This window comes from Jaculus jaculus, chromosome 4 (assembly GCF_020740685.1).
Source record: "Jaculus jaculus isolate mJacJac1 chromosome 4, mJacJac1.mat.Y.cur, whole genome shotgun sequence".
NCBI classification, from domain to species: Eukaryota; Metazoa; Chordata; class Mammalia; order Rodentia; family Dipodidae; genus Jaculus; species Jaculus jaculus.
Genome location: NC_059105.1, coordinates 82,197,990 through 82,210,339, shown reverse-complemented (window position 1 = coordinate 82,210,339; position 12,350 = coordinate 82,197,990). Strand labels below are relative to the sequence as shown.

Genomic DNA, 12,350 nt, shown 5'->3' with positions numbered 1-12,350 from the left:
CTGTGGACAGTTATTGGACCACTTTTTTAATAGTTTTCTATCCTTTAAATATACTTCCGAGTTTGCCTTTTGTTCATTTAAACTAAGAATTAAATTTAGTCTAGCACTTGGGTCTGATGCTCCCCTCTATGCGTGTTCTTTCTCTGGCTCTCTGTCATGCCTGTGTGCTTGTCCATCACAATGTGAACTTATCACACCCTTGGAAGTAGGCTTATTTGCTATTTAAGGCCTGATACAAAAGTGTCTTCCTCCAGTTTGTACTTCTTCTGTCAGGCAACCGTAGTCACAGAAGGGTTATCTTAAATTACAGAAAGTGTTATGTTGAGAATCTCCTACTATCCATAGAAACTCAGCCCTAGTGTTGGCAGATGGCCAGCCCCTGCTCACAGGTTCTTGGGACTATAAATTACAATCTTTCCTTTGTTTATTGTTTGCTGTGCTCAGTACTAAATCTATCCATCCTGGGCTTAGAAGGTAGAGTGTATACAGCTGATTTAAACTCAAATAAGGAATGAAGCTTTTGATATCTCAGCTGAACATAGGGAGGTTCTGCTGGGTTTGAAACTTGTCAAGCCCTGTTTTTGCTTTATTGTCTCTCTTGAAACTTAAGCTCCTGAAGATGAACGTCCCAACATATGTTTCATCACCAGAGACAGAGTCACATGGTCATAAAGTCTCAGATACAAATGTCACTAAGTTAAATAAGAGTGTCCTTGGCTAGGGAGATGGTTCAGTGGACCAAACACTTGTCACACAAGTGTGAGTACCTCAGTTCAGATCCCTAGAATCCAGGTAAAGCCTGATGCAATAGTACAAGCATCTGTAATGCCAGCACACCTAGAGGGAGATGGGAGGTGGAAACAGGAGAATCTCCCAGAGCTGATAAGCCAGATAATCTGGCAAACACAGTAGAGAACAATGAGAAACCTTTCTTAGACAAGGTATACCATGAAGACCAATAGTCATATTGTCCTCTGACCTCCTGGAACATGGTGTGTGCATGTGTGTGTGCACGTACACGCATGCACATGCACACATACACATATTCCTCCAAAAAAAATTTTCCTAAGCAATACCAGTGTTTATTGTACTAGTAAATAAGAAATCTGAAAGCAGGATGGTGAAATTGTTGAGTTTATTAATAAACCATACGACTGCGTTACTCCAGAATTCTTGTCATTAGTTTTTTCATTATTGCCTAATTTTCTGGTGACTCTTACTTGAAAACATTGAATGGATGCACAAATGGTAAGTGGTTATGTTAACATAACTCCAGTTATTTGTGGGTTTGGACATCACTTCAATACTTGATCACTTTAGATTTTCTCTTCTATAAAATTTCTAGTTTTGTTCTTTGCTCATTTTTTTCCATGCTCTTCTCTCATTTGCGCCAGTTCTTCTGTATACACATGCACACTTAACTTCTAAATAACTGCTTTCGCCCAGCAATTTTGCTACAACTACTTCTACCCAATATCTAGTTTACCTTTTAGTTTTATTTATATCTTTTTTCAGTCATCTTATTTTGGTTTTCATGTGCTTAATTCCGTTTGTCTTTTCCTTTGATAGATCTGAGCTTCCTGTTTTATTTAAGAATAGTCTCCATACTAGAAAGTCATAAAAATTGTTTTTCTAAATTTTTCTCTGACATTTAAATTGTTTTAGATGTCACAATTAGATGTTTAATCAGCTATAATTTATTTTTGTATATGGTATGACACTCTGGTACAACTGTGCTTTCTTCCAGATGGATAGATAATTATGTCAGTATCATTTCTAAAATAGACCATCCTAGGATTTCCATTTTTGCTAAATTCCACTTTAGATGTCCACAAGCACCCTTCTTGGTATGGTATACATGGAAATGCTAAGTAAAATATAAATGAATTTTTTTTTCTGTTAGAAAAAATAAGCAAATTGCTCAGCAAGCAAAGCTACAGTGGAAGTCCAGATAAGCCCTTGAGCACTGGGGTCTTTGTCAGCTTATCCTGGAGGTATCTGGCAGCTCTTGATGGTCAAGTGCTTAGTTTATAAAGATAATAGATAAAACTTGTTAAGAAAATGGAAAATCATGCTGAGCGCAGTGGCCCACACTTTTAAACCCAGCACTTGGGAGGCAGAGGTATGAGGATTGCTGTGAGATTAGGCCACCCTGAGAGTACACAGTAAATTCCAGATCAGCCTGGCTAGAGAGCACCCCTACCTCAAACAGCCCCACAAAAAAAAAAAGAAAATGAAAAATCAAAGCAAATATCCCTACATAAAACTGGCAACTGTGAATGACAGTACCTTGAAAAAGGTCATGAGTATAGAGAGAGATGGTATGCACACTTCTCTGTCTCAGCCTTTGCTTTGGGTAGAGCATAAACACAGTTTCTTTGAGAGTTCCTCATCTCCAATGTGTACACTTTCAAGAGCTTAGAGTCAGAATTCACTCTCTCTGTCAGCTGGAAGGACCTAATCAGAACACACAATGTACTTGTATGGAGGGCGCCCTCAGACACCTGGCAAAAGCGAATGCAATCTTCTCTGGGGGGACAAATTTAAATATATGCTCCAAAAGTTTCTCCAGATAATGGTCCCCAAAACAATCTTATACTCAAAGCTTACAAATCAACAAGGAAGAAAGCCGTCAAGAATATAAATCATCAGTCAAAAATAGCATAATTCAACCTACAGAAGCTGTGGATACTAAAATTATTAAATATAAAACATTGCTCGAAAGACACAGAGGATAAAGACAGAAGGTCAAGTTTATACCAAACTAGTAAAGGAAATGTGAGGACTGAAGGGAATGGAAGGCATGACTCATGGGCTGGACCTTCAGTAAGGACAGGCACTCTGAAGTACACATTTTTTTTACCTTCCCTTTGTTTCCACTACATGGATTTTCCCCTCAGTGCATACGAACTTGTACAAATAAATCTTTGCATTTTGAAGTAGAAATATTCTTGAAGAGCCATGTATACATTATTTACTTCTGAAAATGATTGTTTTCTGACCAAAATATCTTCTCTTCTCATCTCAGAAGAAGCCAAGAATGGGCAGTTCTGCATATATAATGACTGAGGATCTGCAAAGCCTGAGAGACTAGGTCAAAGTGACAGACAGACCTTCAGAAAAGGGCGCAGATATGGAAGAAAACTCCTCTTCTGTAAAAATATCAGGAAGAATAAACTAGATGGAGAAACTTCATAAAACAAATACAAGTTTCTCTTGTTTACCTGATTTATACAGCCTGGATTTAATTTTAAGTATATAGTACTCCATTTGTTTTATGATGATAATAGATTTGGTATTTGTAAAGTAATCACTTTGAAGTACTAATCAAATAGCTAGTTTTTGGAAATGACTGCTGTCTTCCATATTTAACATGAGGGGAGAAAAACCCTCTATGTATCTGTGATTAGCAGTTAAACTTGGAAGACCGCTTCTCCATCATTTTAATAAGCTTCAGGAAAGAGCAAATTTTCTAATACTACCTTCCTATGAAAACATCAACTTACTTTCTATCAAATAAAATAATTAACTCCTTACAAGTAAACCCATGTGTAATGCAAAATAGGAAACTTTCAAGAGCAAAGATTAGATTTAATATGATCTAAATTAAATTTCAGTCAAACTGACCTGAATTAAATTGACTTTAATCAATTTTAGCATTTCAAGTGAATAGTACGAAGGTTTTTAAAAGACCACTTAAAAGGAGAATGTGTGAAATTAAGATAGTAACTAAAATTTTAATAGTTTCTTTTTATCAGTGAATTGAAATACGAAATGTCCTTATTCCTTGAAAAAACTGTACACTTTAAATATCTGTTAAAGTACTGATTTAAAACTATAAATAATGCTGTTAGAGGGATCTAACCTGAATTTTCCTTTAGTAAAATAACTAAGATCAAAGTATCATGTACATTTAAGGGTAAATAAATATATATATATATCTGTATATATCTGGTGTTTTCATTGTTTGTACCTGTGTGATATGGGGAAATAAGTCAAATGCATTTCCTTCTGTACATCACAGTAGAAACCTATATAAAAGACATGAACATTTTAGGAATTAGTATCAAACATTTAAGAGGACTTTGAGGAAAGCAAGAATAGGTGCCAGAAGCTCTCTAATGCCTGACTTGCATGGGCACCAGCAAGAAAGGATATGATCAGAGAGGCATACACTTCATTCCAGGTATAAATTTGATCACAAAGCAACAAACCAAGAGGCCAGTCATTACAAATGAGACCCAAGAACAGAAGAGGACCAGTAGAAACTGAGCTCTGCATCAATCAGCTATCCAAAAACAGTTGGGGGTTGTTAACTTTGCATTTCTGGCAGAAGCACGCAACCAAAAGCAGTTTATGAGACGAAAGGACTTATTTTGTCTTAAAGACTCAAGGGCAAGCTCCATTATGGCAGGGAGAAATGATGGCATGGGCAGAGGGTAAATATCACTTCCTGGCCAACATCAGATGAACAATAGCAATAGGAGAATGTGCCAAACACTGGCAAGGGAAACCTGACTATGACACCCATAAGCCCACACCCCAAAATACACTGCTTCCAGGAGGCTCCAATTCCATAATTTCTACCAGCTGAGGACCTAGTATTCAGAACACATAATTTATGGGATTAACTTAATCAAACCACCACATTCCGTCCCTGATAAGCTGATGACCATGCATGATGTAAAATGCAAAACATTCAGTCCAACTTTAAAAGTTCCCATAGTTTTTATCAATCCATAGGTTCAAATATCCACATAATCCAATGTCTTCACCCCCCCTCCCGCCCAACATATAAGATCTTTTAACAAAGCATAATGGCACAGAATAAACATTCACACTGCAAAAGATGGCACTGGGAAAGAAAAGAAATAATGAAATTTAAAACAAATAGGGAAAACATCAAACTCTGTAGCTCCAAGTCTGACTACTCTAACCAGTGACAAGTATCCCAAGTCCAATAATTCTAACCAGTGAAGAGTCTCTGGAGTTCCGATTCTGTCCCTCTAGCTAGGTTGCTCACAGTACAGGAAAACTTCATATAGTACAAGCAGCTCTCCGTGGCTGCCATCCTATAATCCTGGCATCTCCATTGGGTTCATCCTAATTGCTCTAGTAGGACTCCATGCAGGTAATCTAACAAGCCTGCTTCACACTGCTCATGGTCATTTCCAAAATACAAAACCATATTTCAAATTCAATAACCCTCTTTTCTATGCTTGTTATACTCCATAGTACTAGGTAGGCTGCCAATTTGTTAATCCAGGGGGGAAATAAATCTGATTTTGAGGAGCAAGACACTGCTTTAGCATTCAGGGCCCTTACTTCAAAAGGGTCTGCATACTTTCTGCTGTCCAAATGCAGATCAGCTGGCCCAATCTCAATGGCTGTAGTCTCTCAAGCAATTGCAGCTGAACAGGCAGCAGTTTCACCCCAAAGATTTCATATCTATCTGTGCCTTATCCATCTGTTCACACCAGTCTCCATTTCTACATAATGCAATCCTGCACAAGTTCTTAGGACAGAACAGAACAGCAATCCTCTCACAAAATCTGCTTCTAGCCAGTCCAGACAAAGCTCTTTCTTCCCCTTATTAGCCAATCCTCACAGTCCTTAGTTCGTATTACATTCAGGACTCTTACCTCTGACAAGAATAGTCCAAGAAGATTTATGTATACCACTGCAAGGTGTCTTTTATGCCAAGGTTTCAAATCCTTCCACATTCCTCCCTTGAATCAGTTCCAAAAGGCCAAAAGCACTGTTAGGTTTCTAGAAGGAATGACCCCACTTCTTGGTACCAATTTTACTGTTGTACTTAGCTTTACATTGCTGGCAGAAAGTACATAAGCAAGAACAATTTGTGGGAGGGAAGAGTTTATTTTGGCTTGCAGACTTGAGGGGAAGCTCCATGATGGCACAGGAAAATTAGGGCATGAACAGAGGGTGGATATCACCTCCTGGGCAACATCAGGTGGACAACAGCAGGAGAGTGTACCAAATACTAACTAGCAAGGGGAAGGAGGCTGTAACAGCCATGAGCCTACCCCCAACAATACCTTGCCTTCAGGAATCTCCAATTCCCAAATTGCTACCAGCTGGGGACCTAGCATTCAGAATATATAATTTTGGGGGAACCCCTGAATCAAATGAAACAGGTGATATAAGAAACAGCAGGGAGACAATGATCTTGGCTTTTGGCTGGGACCATAAACAGACATCCCTCATTCTCAACATTTTTCAGTTGGCTCTTGCCCTTTCCTTCTGCTATTGTGCCCATAAACATGGTAAGATGTGTTAGATGCTCGTGATCAAGCACTGCAGAAACATCACACTAATTTTCAGAGTGCTTTTCTATGTTGTATTTCTGTACAAACACTTGAAACTGGCAGTTCCTATTAGGCAGAGCCAAGAATGCCAATCATAACCACATGATATGTGATATGCAATGGTAAGGTTGTCACTTTCCTATGTGGATGGTCAGCATGAAGGTTTCCATTCTTTCTTCACATGGCTACTGTTCCACATATGGCTAATAAACATGTAGCCTTCTCTCACATAAAGGACAATCCACACAATGTGACCATGTGTACCACATACACTCCTTTTCAATGTACACTTACCATTAAATGACACCAAATGAAATAAATTCTTAGTTCAAGTAAGAAAGGTGGAATTCAATGAAGTGTCATATAGAATGTCTTGTAGAGAGTTAGTGGCTAGCCAACACGTATCTTTTTTGTTATGTACATTTTTTAAAACCCAATTAATGTAACCCACCATATACCAGCAGACTTCAAAAAACTCATGAGACAATCTCAATCAAGTCATGAAAAGGCTTGAAACACTGGATATCCACTAAATTTGAGAAACTAAAACTTTGAACAAATTAGAAATAAGACTCAGTTGATACTAGATATCTAGAGTCTGTAGTTGCTATCATAACTAATGGTAAGAGTTTGAAGCCAGGCATGGTTGGTGCATGTCTGTAATCTCAACACTTGCGAGACTGGGGCAAGAGGATTGTCTTGAGTTTAAGGCTAGACTGGGATAGTGAGTACTAACACACCTGGACTACCTAGCAAGATGCTATCTCCAAACAACACAAACAAACACCATAAGACAGAACAAACTTAAAAACCCTGGTTAAGAGACTGAGTGCTTTCTTCTTAAGAAAGCAAGAGTCTTCATTGTCACAAGCCCTGGTGACCATCATATTAGAAGACCAGGCCATTAAAAATACAAAAAAGGGAAAAAAAAACATGCATATCAGCATAAAGACTGAAATTGCTTATATTCACAGATAACAGAAAGTTCTGCAGAGTAAAAGAAAAACAACTAGAACAAATACATTATTTTCTCCATTTCAATGTATAATCAATGAATAAGGTGAACTTTTTCATATATTGGAAGTTGACATTAACAAATGGAGATATTCACAAGGCCATTCATGGAGCTAGGAAGATGGCTCAGTGGATAAAGTGTTTGCCACTCAAGCCTAAGTACCCAACTTTGAATCCCAAGACACGAACTAAAGCCAGAGACTGTGGTGAGATTCTGTGATCCAGCATGCTGATGGTGAGATGAAAGACAGAGATGGGAGAATTTCCTGAAAGCTTGTGGACCAGCTAGTCTGGGGAAGGCAAAGGCGAGCAATGAGACAGACTGCTTCAAATTAAGTAGAAGACTTGGTCCTACATCCAAAAGTTATCCTCTGACCTCCACATATTCATGGTGACATCACATGGTTGTAGTTATACACATGAACATGCATACACTCACAGACACACAGACCAAAAATAAAAATTCCATTCACAGTAGTACCTAGAGCTCCACAAACTTCATTGAAATATGTTTAAAACTTAGTTTATAACAACTACAAAATACCACTAAGAAAATGAAAGACCAAATAAATGGAAAAACATGCAATGTTCATGGATCAATATTGTTATCATGACTATTTTCTCCATATTAATCTATATTTTCAACTCAGTTTAATCAAAATCTCAGCATATTGTGTAGAAATAAGCTGACTCTAAAATTTAAGCGAAAATATAAATTGCTTGTACAAGTCAAGTCAGTCTTCTAAAAGAAAAGGTTAGGTGGATCAATAACCTTATTTCAATACTTACTACTAAACTGTAACATCAAGATAGTTCAACAGTAGCCTGAGACACTCAGAAAAATGGAACATCATGCCACATCCATAGGTACTACCACATATGCGTGGCTACTTAATTTTCAGTCAAAGTGCCAAAATCATTCAATAGAAAAGGAGAGGTTTTAACAACTGATGCTGTAACTTCATTCCACATGGGAAAGATGAAACTCCATCTTTACCTCATAGTTTTGTACAAATTGAAACTCAACAGAGATATAAAAAAGCTGAAACTACAGAACTTCTAAGAGTAAATATACATAATCTCTGGGATAAAACATCTTAGGATATGGAACATGTAACAATAATAGTAGCAATAAAAATCAAACTTTATCAAATGTCTAACCTTTGGCTCTACAAAAAAAAGCTATCAAGAAAACAAAATACTAATGTATAGAATTGGAAAAATAGTCATGACACATATATCTAAAAATGGATAATGGATTTATAACAAAAATATAGAGAACTTTTATAGTTCAACCATAAGAAAATAACCCAATTATATGACATACATAAATAAATATAAAGATACACAAATTGACAGTATGAACATAAAAAATTTAACATTATTAGGCATGAGGGAAACACAATTTGAAACCACACAAAAATAACCAAATTAACAGCTAAAACTAAAAGGGTTTTTTTATATGAAAATTTGTCAGGAATATAAAGTAACTAGGATTATGATCCTACCACTGTAGATATAAAATGATATCAGCAGTTTTACAACTATTCAGGGAGACTACATTTATAAAATTAGACACACACTTATCATATGATCTTGCAGTTCTATGTTAGATTATTGTCTAAGAGGAGTGAAAACATTCTCCAAATATTTGTGACATGAATATATATAGTAGCTTTGTTAATAACAGTCCTCAAATGGAAATAAACTGAGTTCCCATCATATATATATATATATATATATATATATATATATATATATATATATATATATAATCTTTAAAATTATAGCATATCCATACAATGGAATATTACTGAACAATAAAAATAAAGTAATAATACACCCAATAACAAAAACATTTTGCAGGAAGTTATCCATCTTCCTCCCCCAAACATGTATTCTGTAATTAATCTTTCAAGGAAAAATGTAGGATGGAGAAATCTAAGCTATACTGATAGAAAATAGGATAATTCAATCAGACATATAAAAAACATACCATGTATCAACTGGTGCATTGATAAACCCATTATCAGTAAAGCACTATGACATTTTTATAAACTGTCTTTTTTAACTAAAAATATTTATTTTGTATAGAAATAGCATCTCTACAAAAATTTTTAAGCCAATTAAATAGAAGACAGATATGTATGAAACAAGCATAAAAAAATTTACTGCATTTAATTTAGGCATTTTGTGATTTTCTTTCTTTAAAAGAGAGAGGTGAGCCAACACCCAGCACCAGCCACACCAGCACTCTGGAGACAGAGGCAAAGGCAGGATCACAAGAGGCCAGCCTGGTCTACTTAGTGAGTTTTAGACCAGCTATAGCTGCAAAGCCAGAGCCTGTCCCAAAATGGAGAGAGGGAGATAGAGAGTGAACTAAAAATTAAAGACATATAAGAAATAAGAGGACTGGAGAGATTGCTCAGTAGTTAAGGCATTTGCCTGCAAAGCCTAAGGACCCAGATTCAATTCCCCAGTTTCCATGTAAAGCTAGATTCACAAAATGGCACATGCATTCTGTAGTTCATTTACAGTGGCTAGGGGCCTTGGCATGCCCCCCCTCCTCTCTCTCATAATTTAAAAAACAGGTGTATAGCACATGCCTTAAAGAAAAGAAATAATATATCTTAATGCCAAAATAAACATGCAAAAAAACTTGAGAGAAAAAACATTATGTAACTCAATATTAGTATCATGTTTCTTTTTAGACTGTCTAAAATTTTCTGATTAACTTGAATTAATTGGACATGTCAATAAGGTGAAATATACATTTCAGTACACACACACACACACACACACACTGCACACTGATAAGTCCCCAAATCGTGTTTATCACCCTAAATCATCTCCAAAAAAAATTCTTAAAATCCTTTCATGTACCACCCCTGGTCTCTACTTCACTCTACAGGAAACTCTTTTCTCAGACATTATCTTACATTGTGCAACCTCAAAAGTTACATCTGCCCATTTCATGCCCTCTAGCTACCAGCCATCTCAGTTTATAGATCATGTGATTGTCTGTCTCACACACCACAGACTTCCTCTACTTGGTGGATATCTGGTGTCCTTATGGGCATTTTCTCCATTAGTTTATCTATGAACCAGAGACAACCTACAGTAAGGCTCATTATATTAATTGTTGGTCTTATCTATAACCCAAAACGAAAAAGTAAGAGGGACAAAGGAGATGGAGCAGCTGTGGTAGCCTATTTTCCTACTACTGTAGATTAGATGTCTGCTCATTCTTTTTCTTATTTGTACTGTATGTGGTGTGGGGTATGGGTATGTTTTGTTTACACATGTGTATGCACATGTACAAGCTCTGTGTACACACATGCACAGGTCATAGGACAACATCCAGTGTCCTTCTTTATCGCCTTTTGGCATTGTTTCCTTGAGACAGTGTCGCTGTATGAACCCCAAACTGCCATTTATCCCTCAGACTGGATGACCAGTGAGCCCCAGTAGTTTTCTTGTCTCTGTGTTCCCCTCACAGGACTGGGATTACAGGCATGCATAGACACATCTACCTTTTTATAGGATTGCTAAGGATCAAGCTCAGGCCCCCTTAGACCCTCAGGTCCACTGAGCCATCCCCCCAAATTTTATTTCCTTTATGTTTTTTCCACTTGGTATACAATCTCGTTTGGTATACACATCTCATTTTTTCCTAGTATTTATTTTTACTTATTTATTTTTATTAATTAGTTTCATACTCAGCAAATACAGTCAATCTGGTACCATTGTTAGGCTCTTTTAAAGTAATCCACTAAAATTTACATTTTATTTTAAGGCCATTAGTCACATCAAGAAAATACAATTCATGTGGACAAATTTCTCCCCAGTTGTTACACTATTGTCAATGATTTGACAGTGATGTGCATTTAAAATACAAAGACTCAACCTCAGCTAGACTCTAGAGAATTTTATCATTCAACAATAAAAGAGTAGTAAATCATATTTTCTTATTTCAAGAATCAGTTTTCTGCTATATTTACAGTTTCCCAAGGGTAAAATTTAATTTAAAATGAACACTGATAAACCCCTTACCTGTTGGAAGGTGCAGTGTTATATTGTTGCAAAAATCCGTGAAGCAGCATTCAGTTTTGGTGACATTGTTGGAACTATGGCAGAAAACTTGTGCATTTAACTCTGGGAGGGACACACAGGATTTGATCACTTGCTCTTTCCCATTGGTTAACATGACAGAGGCCCAACAGGCTCCTTCGGTTTGGCAGGTAAAGTTCGAAGAATCACACAAAAGGCACACACACTTCAGTCCTGAAATGAGTAAGGTGAGAAGCTTCAACATGCTAAAGGCATCATAAAAAGCTATTTTGTAGTACTTAAGAACAGAAATTCAATTTTAACAAAAACTGATTATGGGTGGCATTTAAAAAATATGTGATAAGTGGACACTCCTTGGTCTTGTGTTTCATTAAATTTGCTGCCCAATTAGTAATCTTTTTGCAGTATTTCTAATGTATTCGGTTGTTCCCTTATTTGATATGTTTTCTTCTACCACAGTCTAAATCCTTCTTGAGCTCAATCAGCTCATTCCTAAATCAATTGCTCCTATGAAATGCTAGGAAACAGTATCACAGCAACCAAAGGGAGCTGTCCAGCATCACTCACCGAACACTGAAATGTGTCTAGGGAGACTGGGTGACCAAACTACCCATTTACCCTCTTTTTTAAACTTTTAACAGAAGGCACTATAGAAATAGATTATAATTACCTTTAAGGCATTGATGCCCCCTCCTCCCCTAAGGAATACATGTTAGAATGAGAGTTGTATAGACTGGGACCTTCAGGAAATTTTTAATGTATACATCTAGCTCATAAAACAAAGCACACTAATAATCGCATTTATTATGTCAGTAACAAAAAAATATCCAAAATGCATCTCTGGTAAATCAATTTATTCACTTCCACATGGTATCCCAACAGTCCCTCTTTACTACACACACACACACACACACACACACTATAGGTTCAAGGAGGCTC

The 12,350-nt window shown here is 36.7% G+C and overlaps 1 protein-coding gene across 1 annotated transcript in view; it reads right to left on the bottom strand.

Annotated features, from left to right (window-relative positions):
- The window catches only part of Acvr1c (activin A receptor type 1C), an 86,966-nt gene that overhangs the window by 40,170 nt on the left and 34,446 nt on the right, over positions 1 to 12,350 (bottom strand). The window contains exon 2 of the mRNA XM_004651857.3: positions 11,394 to 11,624. Within this exon, the coding sequence (XP_004651914.3) occupies positions 11,394 to 11,547 (154 nt within the window). The 5' untranslated portion in view covers positions 11,548 to 11,624. The remainder of the gene's footprint in view (positions 1 to 11,393; positions 11,625 to 12,350) is intronic.